General features: G+C 45.4%; 1 protein-coding gene across 2 annotated transcripts; it reads right to left on the bottom strand.

Annotated features, from left to right (window-relative positions):
- Positions 1–6,099: 6,099 nt before the first annotated feature.
- LOC100838307 (DNA repair protein RAD5A) lies at positions 6,100–19,768 on the bottom strand. 2 transcript variants are annotated; one of them, XM_003572527.4, is made up of 20 exons: positions 19,124–19,766; positions 18,918–19,051; positions 18,692–18,827; positions 18,138–18,191; positions 17,918–18,064; positions 17,683–17,834; positions 17,506–17,590; positions 17,124–17,393; positions 16,789–16,935; positions 16,155–16,310; positions 15,916–15,983; positions 14,939–15,061; positions 14,747–14,846; positions 14,508–14,620; positions 13,997–14,272; positions 13,699–13,899; positions 7,937–8,030; positions 7,755–7,826; positions 6,681–6,779; positions 6,100–6,584 (listed from the first exon to the last, which is right to left on the bottom strand). In XM_003572527.4, the coding sequence occupies exons 1-20, from the start codon at positions 19,628–19,630 to the stop codon at positions 6,462–6,464; spliced, it is 3,057 nt and encodes a 1,018-aa protein (XP_003572575.1). In that variant the 5' UTR covers positions 19,631–19,766; the 3' UTR covers positions 6,100–6,461. The 2 variants fall into 2 exon arrangements, with proteins under 2 accessions (XP_003572575.1, XP_010235486.1); XM_010237184.3 differs by lacking the exons at positions 6,100–6,584; positions 6,681–6,779; positions 7,755–7,826; positions 7,937–8,030 and having other exon boundaries at positions 13,758–13,899; positions 14,001–14,272; positions 19,124–19,768.
- Between the last annotated feature and the right edge of the window lie 1,944 nt (positions 19,769–21,712).

Below are 21,712 nucleotides of genomic sequence, written 5' to 3'. Positions count from 1 at the left end.
AGAGCAACAGGGGGGCAATCTTGGCCACAGTAGCGCCATCAAGTCAGCGATCCACCCAAAAAAGGATAGACCGGCCGTGACCAACGATAAGAGGAGCAAGAGGCCAAGAAGAAAGAGCGGCACAGCTGATTTGGGGGAAGGACCACCGAACCCTCCCCAGCGACCTTGTCACCCCACAACGACTTAGACCGCAACGCGATGTTGAGGTAGAAGAGATTGTGGAGGCCAAGACCCCCAAGGGATTTGGGGCGACAGACAACCTCCCACGCCACCGAGCAGCGGCGGCCCTTGGCAGAAGAAGCACCGGCCCAAAGGAATCTTGTCGATAGCCTTAATGACCCACGCCGGAAGATCAAGAGCCAGCATGTGATAAACCGGCAAAGCGGAGAGGACCGAGTTTATCAACACGAGGCGGACGGCGGGAGAAAGGAGGTGGGCACGCCAAGAAGGCAGACGTGCAGCCACCTTATCCACAAGGGCGAGGAGCCGCGCCTTGCTCAGGCCCCCGCAGCTCAAGGGCAAACCCAAATAGTTGCAGGGGAAGGTGGCGGGGGCGCAGGGAAATTCCAACGCCGGGACCGACTCCACATCCACACGAATCGGGTAAGCGTAGCTCTTCTGGAAATTGGGTCTCAGACCGGAAGCTTCGCCAAACAAGTCGAGAAGGCCATGGATGGAGTGGAGCTCCTCGACAGAAGCGTGAGCGAAGAGCGCCACGTCGTCTGCAAACAGAGAGAGACGAAACTTCACGGCAACCGAAGGAAACTGAGCGAGGCAGCCATCCATGGCCGCGGCGTCCACTAGCTTGGCCAGGACATCCATCACAAGGATAAAGAGAAGTGGAGACAAAGGATCTCCTTGGCGTAGCCCCCGGCCATGCCAAAAACGGGCCGACGGGAAGCCATTAACGAGGACTTTGGAGCTCGAAGAGGACAGCAACAGAGAAATCCACGCACACCACTAAGGACCAAATCCACGAGCCCGGAGCACCTCGAGAAGGAAGGGCCAAGCAACTGAATCGAAAGCCCCAGCAATGTCGAGCTTGAGAAACAGGGCTGGGATCTTACGACGGTGTAGGGCTTTGACGGAACCATGAGCGCGGTAGTTATCCTGAATCGAGTGACCGCAAATGAAGGCGCTTTGATTGAAACAGACGAGATCCGACAATCTGTTTCTTAGGTGGGCAGCAAGCAATTTGGAAAAAACTTTACAGAAGCAATGCCCTAGACTAATCGGCCAAAAATCCGACATTTCCACAGCAGCATCCACCTTAGGGATAAGAACAATGAGAGCTTGATTGAGCGAGTCAAGATCGCGGCCCTGCAAATAAAAGAGCGCGGAAATGGCCGCCATGACATCCACCTTCACGATCTGCCAGCAAGACTGGAAGAAGCGAAGCGAAAAACCGTCCGGGCCCGGCGCTTTGTCCGTCGGCATAGAACTAATAACCTTCCACACCTCATCAGAGGTCGACGAGCTTTCTAGCTCAGCAAGATCAGCCTCCTCTGGGTACAGAAGGGAAAGCTCAATAGATCGCGAGCGAGGGACAGCCGCGCCAAGGCGATCAACAAAGAAGTCAAGAGCCGTAGATTCCATGGCCGTCTGGTCCGAAGTAAAACTCCCATCCACTTTGACGGAACCATGAGCGCGACGGCGTGGGCATGAAAAAAGCGAGTGTTGGCATCGCCCTCCTTCAGCCATAGCAGGCGAGAACGCTGACGCGCAATCGTGCGCTCTAGAGAAGCGAGGGTGAGGCAGCGCCATTTGAGAGAAATTCAGAAGGCCGCTTCATCCGATGACAAAGGCCGCAAGTCTTGGGCCGAGTCAAAGCGAAGAATCAATTGATGGGCCAAGCATAATTGGAATTTAATACTACCCACAGAACGATCACTCCACTTGCGAAGGCCCAAAGCCGTAGCTCGGAGCCTACGATCGAGGCACATGAGCGGGTGAAGGGGCGTCGCCTCCACAGAGTTCCACAGGTGGGCAACCTCCTCCATAAACCCAGGCAAAGACGTCCAGAAAGATTGGAATTGGAAACGGCGTTTAAGGGCGATCGCCGGAGCGAGACCCAAGATCAACGGGGAATGATCAGAAACGGAAGAGGAGTCAGCAAAAAGAAGATTGTCGGGGAAGCGGTGTTTCCCATTCTACTGAGCCGAACCAACGGTCGATCTTCTCAAGGGTAGGGAGGACACGTTCATTAGACCAAGTGAAAGAACGACCAATTAGGGGCGCGTCTTTCAGTGCGAGCTCATTGACAACAAGGCGGAAACACCGGATCCACGAGCGATTAATGCGGTCGTTATTTTTGTCTGGGGGGTCAAGGAGGAGGTTAAAATCACCGGCAATGGCCCACGCACTAGGGCAATCCACTCGAATATCCCGGATTTTCGAGAGGAATTCCTGCTTGAGCGCATCAGTGGACAGGCCGTAAACCACCGACAGCCACCAAGGATCACCCCAGACTAGGAAATACGCGCCGACGACATGGAGAAAGATCTCGCGGAGAAAGAGTCAAGAGAAACGCGCGAGGATTGCCAAGCAATGACGATACCACCCCTAGTAACCACAGCCGGAAGATAATCAAACCCGTCGAAGCGGGGGCCAAGGATGGAATTAATGTCAAAGGAGGATACAGAGTTTAGTTTCGACTCCACTAGACAGACCACCGCACCATCTAATTGAAGAACTACCGCCCTAATGGCTCCACATCTACCCGAATCAAGTCCACGAACATTCCACACCAAAATAGAGAAATTGTCACACTCCATGAAGAAGACCTACAACAACGAGAGGGCCTGGCGGAGCTAGGCAGCGCCGGCCTCCACAGCGATCCCTAAGTTAAAGAGGGCCGCAAGAGCTTCAATGTCCACGAGCCGCAGCGGGTGATCAAATTTTGCCTTGTAGCGCTGCAGCTCAGAATCGGTGAACGAGTCGTGAGCGTCCAAGATCCCCAGCTTGGACATGAGAACCCTTTGCGTTATGCGGACGGCACAGCAAGTAGCCTTGGGGTGGCACGCGAGACGAGGGCTGCGACGAGGGGAGAAGTCAGCAGCGAGCACAGGACGACAGCGCTGGACAATAGGCACAGACAGGATGGGTTCAGGGAGCGCGAGTTGGATGCGATCCAGGAAAGTATCCACCACAGGCCTATCGAGCGAAGCCCTAGTATCCAACCAAGCCGCAATCGAAGATTGGGCCACAGAATCCACAGAGAGGGACGTGGCAGGGGACACCGTGGGGTGCACACGATCCAGCACAAGGGAGGACGGTCCACTTGGCGCAGGCCGAGGATCCACAAGCAAAGGGGCAACGGCCGGAACAAGAGCGGAGACAGGTGACAAGGAAGTCGTGACAACGGTCTTGGTCCCCGGGTGAAGGACAACAGGCGACAGAGGCATAGCCTCCGGTCCCTCGGCAAAGAGCCTAACCGATTGCAGGTTAAGATCCTGCGACGGGCCCAGCGGGCGCTAATGCACAGGAATCCACGGGTAGGGTTCCACACCAAAGACAGCGACAGCCTTGGCCGCAAGCGGTGGAAGACCAGGAGTAAAGCAAAGGAGTCACGGGCGGCCGATTTACCAAATCCACCTGGGCCCATAGAGAGGGGGATGTCTAACTTCCAGCGTCAGCACGGGAAATCGGAGACACGGCAGCGTCGCGTCCTCGAAAAACCGGCACACGAGAAATCGACAACGAAGGCAGGACAGAAGGGTCCACGATACGGCTTTCCACGCGCTGATCCTGGATTGCACCAGCGACAGCCATCGGGGCAAGCGAGGGAGAAGGGTCCACCGGAGCAGGCGGCTCCGTCGCGGAAGGCAACGCCGCGGAGGGCGTCGGGGCAAGCGGCACCGTTGCGGAAGGCGCCGGGGTAGCCGACCTCCAGATCATAGACCCCGTCGGCCGGCAATGGCTATTACCACCACCCGCCGGACGCTGACGCTGCGTACGCTGACGCTTACGAGACGGCAGGGCAGCCAGCGGCGAATCAGAGTCATCCCAGTCAATAGGGCAACTGTTGTGTCCACTATCACCATCGTCCCAACGCCCACCAAGATCACGATCCGAACTGGGTTCGCAGGATGCCTCCACCTCCCGAACACCTCCGAGATCGGGAAGGCACACAGACGGATCGAGGAGCGAAAGCGCCGACCACACTGAGGCGCACGGAGGGCATGCAGAGTCGTTGGTGCATGCGGCATTTGGGGGCCAACTTCTTCTCGCAGTTCAGGAACATGTCACTTATGAATCTATTCAAAAAAACTCTGCAAACAGAACCAACAATGGAAGTACACTAAGATGCGTGGTTATCTTGATGAGTTCACGAAGAAACATGTTAGGGAGAGGAAAGCGGCACGAAACGCAGCGCTAGCAACACATGCAGCAGCAGTGGCTGCAAAGACAGCAATTGGAACATGACCAGTTGAGGAAGAACCTATTGGGCTTTGTGACTTGCCAGGGTTTGACCCACCCGGCACTAGGAGAAGGGTTGGGAGGCGGATTAAAAACTTTCAGCAGTGGATAGAGCACGAGCCTCTGGAGCGGTGGTCTTTGCTGCACGACACACATGGCACTAGGTACGGCGTCATGACTACCAACCTGGCAGAAACATACAACTTTGTCCTAAGGGGAAATAGGGCTTTACCACTTACAACTATCGTCGAGGGTAGTTTCGTCCACAGACCCAGCCACAAGGTATGTATATTTCTAACTATTGTGTTCATTACCATGCCTGCTACACAATTTTTCACTAATTACTTTCCCGCATGTAGGAGCCTACGGACATCAGTCGTCGTTGTCCGAACCCTCGTGTGGTAGTGAGCAGGATCACGCTCAAGGAGAGGACTATTCTGTCCACAACATCTGGATGTTCAATACTCCGCCACAAGACCCCACACAGGAGGATGTAAGTATCGCGAGGATGGGTCCGAAATTCCTCTGCGTAACGTTGTGTAGCTCATAGGTATGGGTGGACCACGCCAATTCCACCCTCGGAACGCCGTCCCAGACGACGTGGCCGATATTTTCATGAGACATGTTACTATTTCGCATTGTTATTCGAGACTGAAATTAAAAACTACAACTTAAAATAGGATAACCTAACTCTAGCGCTACGAAGATGAAGTGCTCTTGCCCTTTGACGATGATGTGCTCTATCCCTTCGACAATGATGTGCTCTTTTCCTTTGACGGTGCAGTACTCTTCCCCTTGGACGATGAAGAACTCTTACCCGTGATGCTCGGCATGAAGATATCTTCATCGGGTTCCTCCTCGTCAATCCATAAGTATGGAAATTTTCTAGCACCCTCTAGGTATGACTCACTCTTATTTTGTTGCTTCTTCCACCTTTCGTGCAACCCTAGCAGTTCTTGCCGTATCTCCGCAGAAGTCCTCAATGGCCACCCGCACCTTCTTAATTGGTGGCCCAGCTCAGTGAGTAGGGTGTCACTACTAATGAGTTCGTCCCATGGACTATCTTATTGTCTACCTTGAAATCGCCGGTTAACCACAAAAGCTTCTCGGGCATATATGGCCATGTAATAGATGTTTAGTTTTATGTTGGGTAGACAGGTTGGAGGTCTGACTACAGCTTATTTCCTGTTTTGTTGCTGGAGGCTAAGACTTTGAACCTCTTAACTCAGAACCTTGTAGTTCGATTTCCTTAATGAAATCGGGACCATAGCTCCTTCTAAAAAAACGTTTTTTGGATATAGATACATCCATATTTAGACAAATTTGAGTCACTTGATATGAGACGGAGGAAGTAATATTTATTCCGCTATAGTGTTTTCAATTTTTAGTATTTCCTGGATGAAAATATCGTTTCCGTCAATCCTTATCTCTTGACTAAATCCATTTCTCGTTTCCTACAATCCTTTTTCAGAAGTCATTCCTATCAATTCACGTTGCCTCGCTCATTTTATTAACCTCTTGCGCTTGTATATTTAACAGAGGAAAGAAAGAACTAGTGGAGAGAATTATTAACATTAAATGGATAATCCTGCTGAGAACATATCATTTCCATGTTGTTTTCAGTTATTGTCTCGCCTGGGACTGACCGTGTCGGGTACCAAGAACTATGCACATATTATATATGAATGTGGAACCTTTTCTTCTCTTAATTCTCAATTTTCTGGTGTCCTTGTTTACAATATATATACAAAATCATGCCTACAACAACTGAACACCGAAAGATGTGAGCTACTTGGATGGCGACATGGGGGAAAATTACCTCTTGTTTTCACCTTAAGGCAAAAGAATTGATGTGGAAGGCAGGGAAGGGAGTGCCCCAAGGCATCCATGAAGATGAGATGCACTGGAATATCCATGCAAGTTGATCCCAGGTTGGCACGGAGAACCCACTTCAGGCAAAACAATGGCGACCATCTAGTGGTAGCTTCCATAGAAGCAAACGCCCAGAGACACTGAATGTCGAATGCACAGACTTGTGTTTCTCAAGAGAAAAGCATCTTGAGTTCTTCTATTCGTGCCGTTCGGACTTCTTGGTCTGTCAACGCTCCAGAAATCATTCGCTGCTTACGAGCTTGCACGGCTTCCATTCGTTCCTCAACAGTACCCTGCACCACAGCGAAGTTAATACAGTAAGATGACCAATGATTTCATGCTATGCAGAATCTGCCTTCATATTTCCAATGACCACCCTCACAAAGTACCTTGACAATGAACCTTTTGATAGAAACACTCTTTGTTTGACCAATTCGATGGATGCGCATGACAGCTTGTTCTTCAACAGCAGGATTCCACCAAGGATCCTGAAGGGAAAATGATCAAAATAATCGAACAGCACCAAGAAAGTAGTAAGAAATGCCAAAATCAACAAGTCACTACAGCCTCAGAAAATGTTAATGGCGGTGTCCCATCTAGACAAGTACAGACTCATGATTAAGGAGTTTCACCACCATACTGCTGTTTTGTTTTTATAATATTTCCACATATGCTAACTAAGAGTACCTCAAGGGTAAGCTCAACCAATGAACACTATACTTATAGCATGTGTTGGAAACGAACGATTTCAATAGTTCAATTATCCGTTTCCAATTCACCAGTGTACACCAGAAGAGAACCTTTTTTATTTCATACCACGTGGAATGGTTTACAATGAATACAATGTGTTGCTAATGAAAATTATTTATCAGAAGTTAAGCATTAATGAGTGTACGCGTAAGTTCTATTAATCTGCACGAATATAAAGAAAAATGACTCCATTCTTTTACACAGGAGGTAGTAGTAAAGCCAAAAATCAACAAACAGAAAGAGGCTTTAGTTAGCAAAATTGTACTTTTCCTTATTTTATCATTATGCTTTAATGATACTATTGTTGCTGCCTTATTTGTACGAAACGTTAAAAGTTTATAATATCTGCTGCTTTATTTATACATAACAAAAAGTTTCATATTAACCTTGTACAGTGGTTGATAACCTATTACCAACAGATTATAATACTAAAAAATGGATCGTATATAATTAACGGCCCATATTAGTGAGTGTACTGTAAAATTTCCCCATACTTATTAGTAGCAAACTTACCAATTGTAAGTTTTACAGAAAGGGTGTACCAAAGCAATAATTAATAATGGCAACAGCATAATAAGCCCCTAACACGGTAAGGATTGGAGCATGAAGGATATCCAAATTTTGAACCTAGAAAATACTGAACAGAAGTAGGCCGTGTAATAAAAAATTGCTTCCATCTAGCACCTTACACAAAATTTTGATAGGAAATATACCATGACAAATGCATTAGATGCGGCAGTAAGGTTTATTCCAACGCCACCAGCTTTCAGAGACATAAGCAAAACCTGCACAAACCAAATGCACAATGTGTTAACGTTTACTATTAATATAACAGACATTTCAATTTATGATGACACACTTGTATAAAAGTGAAGTCAAGAAACAGAAAACATACCAAAATGCTTTTGTCCTCAGAAAACTCCTTGATTACTTTCTCCCTCTGCTGAAGATTTAAGGTGCCATCCAGTCTAGCAAATGAGATGCCATGCCTGCCATGCAAAAGATCTAAGGACCAAATTCTACCCTCAATCGTGAATGAGGCAAAAATCTTCATCATGTTAACCAATAAGTTTCTCCAGAAATAATCTCCAACTTAAACTAAACACCACCTAACTTGGTCAATCTTGCCTTAAAAACATGCCATAGGACGGCTATGCTATCTATGACTGGTGAGTTCAGGCAAATCCCTGAACCTTTCCTGTACTTAATGAGACCACTCGCTGGACAGGTGATTTGCTGAAGGTAAGTGACGGCTGAGAGGGGTGGAACTCTCTCTCTATTAGTTAGGGTTACCAGAAAGGAGCCAACAGATATATACTAAGTTATATGGGCCTCTTGGGCCAAGGCAGCTACATGGGCCAGGAAAACAGACACTTTTTACACAGCCAACACACACACACACACACAGCAGGCTACAGCCAACACTCCCCCTCAAGAGGGATGATATATGTCTATCATACCCATCTTGTCACATGCCAGATTGCACTCTCTAGTTCCCAACCCTTTTGTTAGACAATCTGCAACTTGTTGTCCTGAGCTAACATGAGTAATCTTGATAATACCAGAATCCAACTTTTCCTTGATGAAGAATCTGTCTACCTCTACATGTTTGGTCCTATCATGCTGAACAGGATTATTTGCAATGCAAATGGCAGACTTGTTGTCGCACCACAAATTCAGAGGTCCTTGTCTCAGTATCTTTAACTCAAGTAGGAGGCCTCTTATCCACAATATCTCACTTAAACCTTGAGACATGGCCCTATATTCAGCCTCAGCTGTTGATTTAGACACCACAGGCTGCTTCTTGCTTCTCCAGGATACCAAATTTCCCCCTACAAACACACAAAAACCTGAGGTTGACCATCTATCATCCAAGCAGCTAGCCCAGTCTGCGTCACTGTAACCATCCACATTCAGGTGACCATTAGTCTTAAACCACAACCCCTTCCCTGGACTGCCCTTGAGGTATCTCAAGATTCGATAAACAGCATCAAGATGTCCACTCCTAGGATCATGCATATACCTGCTGACAACACTTACAGCATATGTAATGTCTGGCCTTGTATGGCACAGATATATTAGTCGACCAACCAGCTGTTGATATCTTTCTCGGTCAACAGGTTCACCTAGCTGAGCAGCCAATTTATGATTTTGCTCAACTGGAGTTGGAGCTGTCCGACATCCAAGCATTCCCATATCACTCAGAAGATCTAAAGTATACTTTCTCTGAGACAAAGCAATTCCCTTCTTTGACCTGGCAACTTCTATACCAAGAAAGTATTTTAGCTGACCAAGATCTTTAACTTCAAATGCCTCACCTAGACATTTCTAATCTTGCTATCTCCTGCTCATTATCTCCTGTAATTATGATATCATCAACATAGACAGCAAGGACAGTGATACATTGTTCAGAGTGCTTATAAAACCAGGTGGGATCTCCATGTACACCTCCTCTTGTAAGTCACCATGTAGGAAGGCATTCTTAACATCAAGTTGATGTAGTGGCCAACCAAAATTAGCAGCACAAGATATTAGATCCTAACAGTATTCATTTTTGCCACTGGTGCAAACGTCTCGTCATAATCAATGCCATAAGTTTGACTATACCCTCTGGCCACTAGTCTAGCCTTGTATCTTTCAATTTTCCCTTCAGGATTCTGCTTTACCGTATAGATCCACTTACAACTAACTGCCTTCTTTCCCTTTGGAAGATAAGCTAGCTCCTAGGTTTTATTCTTCCTTAGAGCCTCTAATTCCTCCATCATGGCTTCCCTCCATCTTGGGTCTTGTTTTGCTCCTTTCCAGTCTTTTGGTATTGCAGCAATTTGGAGTGACGCAACAAAAGCTTTATATGATGAAGACAACGTTTCATATGAAACATAGTAACTTATGTCATGCTTAAACCCGTACCTGTCTGGTGGTTCTCTTCCTGCTCCCCGTGTTTCTTTCCTCAGGGCAATCGGCAAGTCCATGCTGGTACTTGTGTCATCTGAATTTTGGCCTCCTCCAAATGAGATCTCAGGCTCTTGATTTTGTTCATGCTGCTCCCCCTGAAGCTGATTTCCTTCTCCTTGCTCCCCTTGCACCTGTTCTTCCATAGACCTTTTCCTTCTTGTGTACACTTGAAGGTTATTCTCTTGATTCGGTCTTGACCATCTCTGGGCATTTGGTAATTCAATTTCCTCAACACCAACCGGTATGGATCCCACTATTGGTGTTCTTTGTTGTTCTTCTTCCCTAGCATTGGATGTATTCTCCCCCTCTTGACAATCCTCTATGCACTTGGGAGGGTCAAGATCTTCAAATAATGCACTGAGATCTGTCTTCTCCCCATAAAAAGGCTCAGCCTCTCGGAAGGTAACATCCATGCTTACAAATGTTCGCCGTTCAGTGGGACTCCAACATTTGTAACCTCTTTGTCCTGCGGGGTAACCAATGAAGATACATTTAAGTGCTCTTGGATCCAGTTTTCCAATTGATGGTCTATGATCTCTAACAAAACAAGTGCATCCAAATAACTTTGGGGGAACCAGGAATTTGTTTTCCCCTAGTAGCATCTCACAAGGAGACTTCATGCCAATCACCTTTGAAGGCATACGGTTGATCAGGTATGTTGCAGTCATTACAGCTTCACTCCATAAAAACTTGGGAACATTCATGGTGTACATGAGTGACCGGGCCACTTCCAGAATGTGTCGATTCTTCCTTTCTGCAACTCTGTTCTGCGGGGGGGTATCAGGACAAGAGGTCTGATGTTGTATACCTTGAGATGACAAGAAGCCACTGAATTGTTGGTCCACATATTCAGTACCATTATCAGTCCTTATCATCTGTACCTGCACGCTAAATTGGTTTTTCACAGAGGCATAAAAATCCTGAAAACATTTAAACACCTCATCCTTATGTCGCAGGAGATATATCCACGTCATACGAGTGTGGCAGTCAATGAATGTCACAAAATATTTCATACCACTGACAGAGACAACAGGACATGTCCACACATCTGAATGAATCAACATAAACGGGGATATACTTCTAAGCCCCTTACTCACATAGAAAGTTCTCATGTGTTTTGCATACTCACATGCATCACACTTGAGTTTACTCTTGTCCACCCCACACATTACATCAGGAAACACCTTATACATCTTATCAAAAGCCATATGCCCCATCCGGCGGTGATGGATCATTGCCATTGTTTCCTTTTCACCTAGTATTGCAGCTAGTACTAAACTTGTGGTAGTGCTGGGCATCTCACGGTCCATATACCACAATCCTTTACACCTGGTTCCTGTCCCAAGCTTCCTTCCAGTCATCATCTCCCGAATCAAACACATCTTCTTATCAAGAATTATTCGACAATCTAGTTGATCAATCAAAGCACTCAGACACCAAATTTACAGGGAAGACTGGAACATGTAAAACCGATGATAACTTAATGACAGGAGTGCACTGAACATTTCCAAGTCCCTTTATAGGTTTGAGAGGTGCCATCCGCGGTTTGAATTGTTTCATTGTGTGTAGGTGGATGCTGAATGTATGATTCAAATTCCTTTGAGTTACCCGTGACATGTTTGGATGCTCCAGAATCAAGTATCGAATCTGGGCATGATTTGTGTGTGGATATGGATGCATTTGCAACATTACCTTCATCGGTGTAGGCAAAGTGAGCGAAGTTCCCAAAGCTGTTGTCCTCCTGGTTTTTCCTCTTTGACTCCCCTTGAGAATCACTTGATGTTCCTTCTTCTGGAGCTGCAAGATTTGCTTTAGAATCACCAACATGGACGGAGCCACCAGAATAGCCCCTGCCTCTGCCTCTATAGGATCCACCTCTGCTAGGGCCTCTCCCCCTTCCACGCATTTCTCTGCGTGTTATGGACAATAGTGACTTAGGTGGCCTATCTGTCCACAATTATAACACTCCCTCGTCTCCTTACGTTCTGCTGCAATGAAGGCTGAACGTGATGGAGTTGCTTCTCCATCCTTCTTTAACTTCAACCTTACCTCCTCCTGGGCCGTCGCTGCAACTGCCTCCTCCGAGGATGGGAGTGCTGGTTGGTGGAACAATCCAGCACGCCTTCCTTCAAACTCAGAATTGAGCCCCTTCAGAAACTTCATTACTCTCCTTCGCTCTATCCATTTCTTAGCAGCAGCAACACACTCTGAATGTGACAACTCTAGGGGATCATAGTGATCCAAATCAGCCCACAAGTGTTGTATTTTTGCCACATACTCCACCACTGACTTATCCCCCTGCTTCAACTCATTTATTCTATCTTCGATTTGTGCCATAAGCATCACATTTCCTTTCCCAGAATACATTGTTTCTAAGGTTTTCCATACCTCTGATGCACTTGACAAGGTCTCCACTGCTGCAGCAATTGATGGAGTCAATGAGTTCAGCAACCACGCCTCCACAGTGGAGTCAATGACGCTCCACTTCTTCCATTCTGAGCCTGTCGTGTCCTCTGGTTCACTGACTCCACCCTTGACATAGCCTTCCAGCCCCTTGGTCCTCAAGATCAGTAGAGCTCTTCTGGACCAACTCAAGTAGTTCTTGACCCCCTCTAGCTTGATGTCATTAGGCATCAGCTCTATCTTCTGGACCACTTCAGCCTGTGGCACGAGTGCACCTGCAGCCGATGTGCTCTCTCCTTGACAGAGAGAAGCTCTGCCAGCTTCTCCAACATCTTTAGTACTCCCTGATCTCCCATTCTTCCAGACCTCCTCCTGCACCCAGATCTACTTCTCCACCACCTCTACTTCCGCCCCGAGGGGTGAGCAAGCCTTCCCCTCCTCTCAGATATCCACCTCTTCCATTTCAACTAGCAGCAACCTATGCTCTGATACCATGAAGGTAAGTGACGGCTGAGAGGGGTGGAACTCTATCTCTATTAGTTAGGGTTCCCAGAAAGGAGCCAACAGATATATACTAAGTTACATGGGCCTCTTGGGCCAAGGCAGCTACATGGGCCAGGAAAACAGACACACACAACCAACACACACACACACACAGAGCAGGCTACAGCCAACATTTGCAAATCCATATAACAACATCTAAGGACCGAATTCCATAGCATTGTACAGTAAACTAACAGCACAGAAGCACAGTATATATAGAAAGAAAAAAAAGTAAGTTATGGTTGATAATCCAACAAGTCTTTTAAGCGGAAAGGCACAGGCACAGTATGCAAAACTACAGGGAAAGCAAGTCCTTGGAAAGCCAGAGTAGAAAATTTAGATAACATACAGAAGCAGAAGAACATCATACGCAAATGTTGGCCTGTGTACACTTCATGATCTTTGCAAGTCAATTCCTAATGACTAAATATTTCGTTTTCCTCAAAAACATGCAGAAGGTTGTGTATTTGCGTCAAGAATATTTAAAGCTAAGTACAACCATGCTCAAATCCGAGGAGCAATGGAAAAAATAATAACACTTACCTTTTTTTCTCGAACACGCCGAGCGGCATGTCTTTTTCATTAAGGGGCAAAAAGCACAAGTACAGGCAACAAAACAAAGGCAAAGGCCAAAAAAAACAAAAGAGAGAAAGGAAAAGGAAGAGAGAAAAAAAACACTAAACATTAAAAACTACTAACTACTAAAAACTACAAACTACAAACTCTTGGCACCTGAACTGGCTAAACACTTCTTACCTGGAAAGTGGAATTTGCAGGAGATCCAAAAATGCAGTCCACTGGCTAAACACGATACTCTTGGCACCTGAACTGCGGAGAGATTCTAATTCCTGTAGAAGAAAAGATATCTTGGAAGATTCAATCCAGTTCTTCTCGACATCAACTTGAAAGCGACTATCAGTTGGAGCAGTAATAAGATCTTGCTTGCTCATCGACTTTCTGTAACAGACAATCAAATTGATAGCAATGAAAATGGGAAGCATGCTCAGGAAAAAAAACATGTTGGAGAGAAAAAAGAAGAGTGACAATAGACTACCTACAGACAGGACAAAGACCAGCAGCTGTACTCTGCCAACTAGACAAAATACACTCTCGGCATAAACGGTGAGCACAGGGAGTTAACACGGCATCCTCGAAAGCTTCCAGGCAAATAGGGCATTCCCCCTCGCCTTTCTGTAATTCTTGGACAACCTCTTCAATGTAAGCCTTAGAGGGAAGGGAAGAAGAATTCCCATTAACAACACTATTGCCACCATGCAGGAAACGCTTCGCAAGCTTATTGAGGTCTGCATACTCCTGTGTATCTCCACGACTGGTAACAGCAAAGCTCCGTCATGAAAAAGCGACCGATGGTAAATAAGTAAATAAACTAAGAACGCAGATGCTGATTGTTAGATGAAACTATTGTTCTGCATGTGGGACCTAATGGGTCATAATTTGTCAGGACAAATAGCATTATGAAGAGTGAATAAGAGATGAGTGCATTAAGTTTTTGGCTCAAATATAGGTTAAACAGGACAAATATGATAATACTTTCAGAAACTGACCTCATAACAAGAAATGGATGGTCACAACACTGCCTAAGGCGCAAAAGCAACTCCAAAATGGAAGCATAATTATGCAGGACCTTTCCTTGCTCCACAAACTGATCAAATTTCACCTAGAAAAATAGCACAAGCTATCACTTTGTTTCTCCTGACATGTTCCTTGTTCAAATTTACCAGGATAAGCTGTCGATTTGCCATACTGCATGGACATGATCCTTCTTAAACTGAAAGCACACTACCTTAGACCGTCGAAACAAAGCTTCATAGAAGTCTTTCTCAGGCTCTGATAAATCACAATATTTCACTTCAATAGTCGCAGGTGGTAAAGTAAGGATTGGTCTGCAAGAAAACAAGGCGGTTTCGGTCAAAAAAGGAAACAAGGCTGTAAGTCAATGGACCTTAGAATGTTCGTTATCCAAAGTAGAGCATACCTGCCCTCCTTGTCTGTGCTATTTTTAGTTCTCCTCAACATTACTCGCTTTAAAATGGTCTGCACTAGCTTTAAGCCTCTTTCATCACCTTCTTCAAATGGTTTTTGTACAAGTTTATACCACCTAAATAACATATGGGCGGCAAAAGTTAATATAAAGGACAGTAGCAATCTTACAAATTTGTTGCACAGCAAGGAAATATAGTCAACTCTAGCAACATCATGGTTTCACATAGTTCTTAAAAAGAAAATAAAAAAACTGTAGGAGAGGCTCCGACAGTAATGGTTTCACATAGTTGATTTGCATTAAAAAAAAAGATCCAGAATCCAGATGAACGGAACAATAGTAAACTGCATAGCCCAGTTACTACCTCCAGTCCTAATTCCTAGATAGATGTCAATTTACAATGCCTGCACTAAAAGACACAAAAGTATTTTGGCTTGTCACAAGGAAATGATATTCATAGATTTTTCATCAGAAGTACTTCTGTAGCTTCTCTTAAAAAATATTTCCATAGATCCACGTGATTATATTTCAAATATTTTCACTAACATATGATTCAAAGAGCTTATGGATGAAGGCACATATTCAGGAGTAGTGTCGATGTTTTACTTTCTAGAGGAAAAGAGTGTCGATGATTGAAACAACTGAAAACAGGAATGTAGGTGGTAAGAAAAATACGCGCAGCAATGCATCTTGCAGGGATATCATCCTCACCACTAAACTTGGATAAAGACGTTGCAAAAAAAAAGAATCATGTAGACAGAATATAAGTCAATGTGATGTGATTTACAGGGAGTCTGAATGGTAATGCCAAAAGCTTTGATTTCCCATTCTGCAACAGCCCAATAAATATCTGATTAAATGGTTTTATTGTTCATGGTCTCTAAAACGATCTTAGTTCCACAATCAGCACAATATAGCAAATAGAACAAAACTGGCAGATCTCATCAAAGTAAACGGATGATAGAACTTACAGAGCCCAGTTCCTCCATGGTTCAACCCTCAGAAACCTAAAAAGGCTGTATATATCCTCCAAGTTGTTCTGCCATTGAAATAGAGCTCATAAGACTATACATAAACATAATTTCGTGCAGGAAAACTAGGAGTGCCCATTCTTGAAATCTGTCTGACCCAACATACTCTTTTAGCAGAGGTGATGTGTTCGGTTCAATGAGCTATATCAATTTACCATTAAATTGTCACTTAAACTCACCTGAATTGGTGTACCAGTAAGACACCAACGCCGATCAGCAGTAAGAGCAGCAGCAGCTTGGGATATTAAACTTTTAGAAGACTTTATCATGTGTGCCTCATCAAGCACAACTCTAAACCAATGAACAGAGTAGAGGCCACCGTTTTCTGTAGAACTCTAGAAGAAGGATCCAAAGTTCAGTCAAGAATCAGATTGCATAATCAGACAAAAGATTATATAGCATTAGTGATGGGCTAATGTCAGTAAATATCTCCGTCATTTGCATGCCAATTTGGTACATGTGGATTGCACGCCCTTATACTCATTCCTGGACTAAATTATTTACCTAGCCACGTTTTGCATCAAGACTGCACGGGCGTAACATCACCGAACAAATACGTACTCAGTCATGATGAGGTGAGCATGCAAGGAAGTGAATGAAAGACGATATTTATCTGTGTGCATGTACCATTTATAAAACAGGACACAAGTACTGAGTACTAAATAGCAACAGATGCAAAACTCCAACAAGGTCATGGGACAACTTTTCAAGTAAGCAGTCTACCACATAGATAGGTCCTATTTTACAAGTTACAACAGTAGAAGCAATAATGCGCTGCAAGACAGGTATAACTTTCAAGTTATCAGAGATCACCTCGGTTGAAAATTCTGATGCCACAACACCATAGGTGGTCAGCACAATATCATTCTGACCAATAAAGCTTGCTTCCTTTGGTCTGCTTTGGCCATAATGAACATATATGTTCATAGTATTCGGTTTAGTGTGAGCTTCAATCTCAGCCTGTTATTCAATATCAATTTGCAGTATTAAAAACATCAGTTCTAGCAATACATTTGGAAAAGGAAATTAATAGAACAAATATAAATATCTAACTTTACAAGGTTCCACAAGCACTAAATGTACATATTTCAAACAGATAGCACAACATAGGGGGAAAAAGGCATGTGGTACTACTGTTACAGCTATACCTTCCATTGACTAAGTAGTGTCATCGGGCAGATAATTAGATTGCCACCTCCAACCAGTGGGGTCTTAAGTTTCTTGAGCTTGCTAAAAGAGAAAGGGCTAGCAAGATTCTTCACAGGATTCTGAGACTTGATATGAATTTCACCCAACCCACTAGCTTCTCTAGAGATCTGAGTACTGTGATGAGTAGTGATTAATCCTTTGCTAGAATCAGAAAGAAGAAGAGATATCGTCATAATAGTCTTCCCTAGTCCCATTGCATCTGCCAGAATCTTGTAATTTACAGAATCCGTTAATAAAATGTATTACTAATTAAAGACACAAATTAGAATTGCCAACAGACGTGGCAAAGATACATTTGCGAAGCTTTTATATTATCCTTACCCCTCCTCTAGCAAGCTGTAATGTGCTAGGAAACTCAGTGGTGGCATCCCCTGAAAATACATTCACGTACAGAACAAGCTCCCTCCTGAAACAAGTGAATAGGTTTATAGATGTTAATTTAAATCTAGAACGACCATAATAACACGAAATAGTACATGCAATATAAGCCGGCTATACTTGTCCTCAAGTTTATATGCCTCCCAACAAGGGTGAAGGGTTGTAGCTGCATCCTGAGAGGAACTGCCTTTCTCAAGCTGCAGCATCCAATGTAGGGCCTGCTTCTGATAAGGGCGTAGATCACACTGCAGTGCGTCAGGGGGAGCCGTCTCCTTCATGCATAAATGGAGCATTACTGCGTCAAGACAGATCAACTTATCTCTGAAACTGACAAAACATAAGGATGTTGAATTACCTCCAGTGCAGAACTGTCTGAGATTCCAATTATATCATCCAAATCTGAATCTGAAACAGCTCCTTCACCAGGATCATCTTCATTTCCACCACAAGATAATCTCAATTTCTCAGATGTCAACTTTGTGGCTGGCAATCCGGTACTGCTCTGTTTAGGCAGATGTGAGGCCAATACTCATTATGATAATAGCAGCATAAAGTATGAGCAAACAATAGTTTACCTTTCTTTCAATTGGTCGCTTCCTGGAATAAAGATCTTCAGGAGTAAATGCTGCCTGTTTGATTTGTGTGGAATCAAATAAAAACAGAATGAGCACATGTTTTTCGGGCAAATTTAAACATGGGACAGTCGCCAAATTTACGATGGAGATCCTTTTGCTTTGAATATTTATGCCTTCCATTCGCATTTTCTATCTGTGCAATTTTATGATGATATACGGTTCTGAGGTAATATACTTCTAGGTTCTACTTTGTTGTTATTTACTCGAGACCATGCCAAGGAGCTAAATGTATATATATTTTTCAAACGCTCATGTATATACATATATTGAGGTAGAGAAGAACTTTAGAGCGCCTTATAGAAGGCACAGCCCAGGATTCCAGTGCACATGACCAACAAAACACACACCAAATCTAGCAAAGTGACCCAAGACAACCTAAAATTATATATCTCCAAAGCTCTTAGCACCGGAGAAAACCACGACACCAGCTGGAATTAAATATCCCAAGACAACCTAGAATGAACAAGAGATACAACAAAATGAAGACCACCCACCTTCTTAAAAGGGGCAAGCCCAATGACCTTGAAAAGTGCAGGCAGCGGATGGAATGTGGAATCGTCAGTAGCGACACGCGCTGCCTTGGGCAATGATTGTTTTTGGTCACGGAACATTGAGCTGTTTATATAAACACTGCAGAGTACAGAATCAAATAAACGTAAGTCAATCAAACAAAAGAAATGGGTATGAAAGAGAGTTCCTTATTGATGAAAATTCAAATACCTTGCACACAAAAGGACAGTGTCCATGATGCTAAGAACCTCTGGAGCGGATTTGCACTGGCCTTCAACTTTAATCTTGCCCTCCTTGAGAAGGGGTAGCAAACACCGCGCCCACTCATTGGGGATCCGACCCACCTAAAACAAATTGTTACACCGGTGATGCAGCACCACAGAATCAAGGGAAGCAGTATTGATGAAGTAATGTACCTCCCCATTGTGCGGGGTTGAGAAGCGCATAATCTCTGAGGTGCAGGAAGCGAGGGCTAAGCGGCCAGGACGGCCCTTGCCCGGGGCGGCTGCGGCTGCAGAGTTGGGGAACGAGAAGGTGACGGGGTCCCCGGCGGCGATGCGCCTGCCCTTGCAGGTGGATAACCCCGCCATCTCGGCGCTCCCCACGAGCCACCAGTGCTCGCCGCCGCCGGTGGGCGCGGGATTGGGCCTAGGTTTATCTGCCGCCGGCTTGGACTGTGAAGGGGTTTTGGGTGGCGGGATCGATTCTACGGGGGGGTTGGTGGGTTTGACCGGCGGGGGCGATTGCGACGGCGACGGCGAGGGCAAGGGCGGCGCAGGCAGCTTGTGGTGGAAGTCGAGGAGGATGTTGATGGCCTTGGTGGGGTCGTCGCCGGCCATGTGGAGCGCGCGGATGATGTCCATCTCCGGCGTACCCTCGCCGAGCACCGCGCGCACCGTGGCCACCTGATCCTCCTTCCCCATCTCCCGGCGGCCCTGCTTGCTCGCGAAATTTCCCCGCAAAAGAATCCCGCTTCCCGCCGCCTGTACAGCTTCCGCGGGAAACCCTTTCTTTACCCTTTTGCATTTGCGGCACCGAACGCGGCTCTGCACTTCACTTCTCTGTTTTTTTCTTTTCTATCAAATGGATCGGGATTACAGGTTTTCAGAGTTCGCAGCATTTACAGCTTCTGTTCAGTTTTTCTGGTGTCATTTGAAAAAAAAAACTGAACAGATGCTCTAAATACTCCGAACTAACTTTAAAAAAAGAGTTTGGAGTATTTGTCTACCTAGTTAAATTGATCATCTTCCTTCTCCTTCCTTTTCGCTACGACCAGAGCATATGTTCAGTTTTTCTGGTCATTTAGTGGCGTTGGATTGCGAGTGTTTCCATTTTTAACATCTACTGCTGAAGTATTTAACGACATGTAAAAATTGAAGGCCTGAATTAATTGCATTTTTTATATAAAACCTAAATTGACTAGCTATATACTCCATACTTACTTAACTAGGGCAAATGAAGGCCAGCAAATCAAGATGGCAATGGATATTAAAAAAACGGATATCCATTCATGGATCGCGGATATGGAACGCGATCTTGCTCCATGGACATACACGAATGGATACCCGTCAGCTCGTGGAGCGGACATGGATAACACATTTGATACATGAATACCCGGTATTTAATAAAATAAATAAATTATTGACATTTGAATCCATTATTTAGCTATATGATTCATATAAACAGTCAATGAGAGTGACATTTGAGAGAAGTATTGAACAGATGTTCATGATCTTATAGCTATTGCGACCGTTCTAGATCCATGATATAAACTTCATATTTGGAGGCTTTATATTGGCGTCTATATGGATATGGTCATATGGAAAAAGTCTGTTTTCAACACACTCACTTCGTAGACACCTCGTCGCCGCCGAGGTCGGCGATGGGGGAGTGTGCCCAGTCCGCGCGCCTATGCCTCCGCCCCATATGTTCAACCTCAAGACCTACCCGCCGCCACTAACCTTCATTGCCGCCGCGGGTGTTGGTTCTGTTGTCGCACCCTCTCAGATCCATGGGGCTGCGGACGGCGAGCTGTCGTGCGCCGTGCGCGACAGGAGCAGAGGAGTTGAGATCGTATGAGGCAGCGCGCCGCCACAACCAGAAGGTGCGCACGTTCTGCTCGACGCTGCAAGACACAAGCTACGCCACCCCGACGATGGCAGTGGGCATGGATTAGGACCGACGCTGCAAGACGCACAACCTCATCAAGGATTAGGACCGACAAGCGCCCTTCTGCCGCCGGCAGCCTCCAATCCTCCGATCAAAGAATTACAGTAGAGATAAAGATAGGAAATTCCATCATTGGTGCTCAGCGGGCAATCCTGGACATGTCAAGCAAACCTGGGCATCCAAACACGGTTTCAAGGACTGAGGGTTCAAATTAATCAGGATTACTACAATCAAGGGTCGAATTTCTGGGATTAGAAGGTCGAGTTCTAGTTCAGACTTTGACTATGAGATCAGGGTTGAAAACAGACTTTTCTCTTGTTTTTAAGTCATTTTATATGTTGATCCATGGATATGCATGGATACCCGGTGGACATGGATATTGTTTTAATTCACTGATACTTTCGTGGATGGACAATAAATTTAGAGATGGACGTGGATATGGATATGGATTTGGTCCGTTCTTCCAGACCCGCCTCGTTGCCATCCTGATCAGCAGAACGTGCGTGAGAAAAAACTAAAAAGCCCAGCCCACTGGCTCAGGCAAATTACCGTGTGATTCATCGGTCCGGCGTGGATTCTATTGTTCCGTCTTTCACCGATCGAAATACAACTAAATGAAAATCAGACATGCGCGCGATCGATCACTTCATCACGATCGATCATGTTTTGTTGGACTAATCTGTTTTGATGGATCGAGCGCGCGTGAAACTTTCCATGAACCTGTTCGTCTTCAATATGGTCCATGGCGCAACACTACAGCTCTGTGCCGCCGCACGCCGCACATCGACGCCTCCATGCCACGGTCCTCACCTGCTCAGCCGTGGCACGCCATTCAC

This window comes from Brachypodium distachyon, chromosome 3 (genome assembly GCF_000005505.3).
Source record: "Brachypodium distachyon strain Bd21 chromosome 3, Brachypodium_distachyon_v3.0, whole genome shotgun sequence".
In the NCBI taxonomy this organism is placed as follows: domain Eukaryota; kingdom Viridiplantae; phylum Streptophyta; class Magnoliopsida; order Poales; family Poaceae; genus Brachypodium; species Brachypodium distachyon.
The sequence above is the reverse complement of the archived record's forward strand: the minus strand, read 5'-3'. Positions and strand labels throughout refer to the sequence as shown.

What these genes read in the sequence shown, in the direction of transcription:
- LOC100838307 (XM_003572527.4), bottom strand. Translation starts at nt 19,630, where the DNA reads ATGGGGAAGGAGGATCAGGTGGCCACGGTGCGCGCGGTGCTCGGCGAG. An exon ending in GCATATAAACTTGAGGACAA is followed by an intron (nt 17,591 to 17,682) that starts GTATAGCCGGCT and finishes CACTTGTTTCAG; the next exon opens with GAGGGAGCTTGTTCTGTACG. An exon ending in AGCACAGACAAGGAGGGCAG is followed by an intron (nt 14,847 to 14,938) that starts GTATGCTCTACT and finishes GTTTTCTTGCAG; the next exon opens with ACCAATCCTTACTTTACCAC.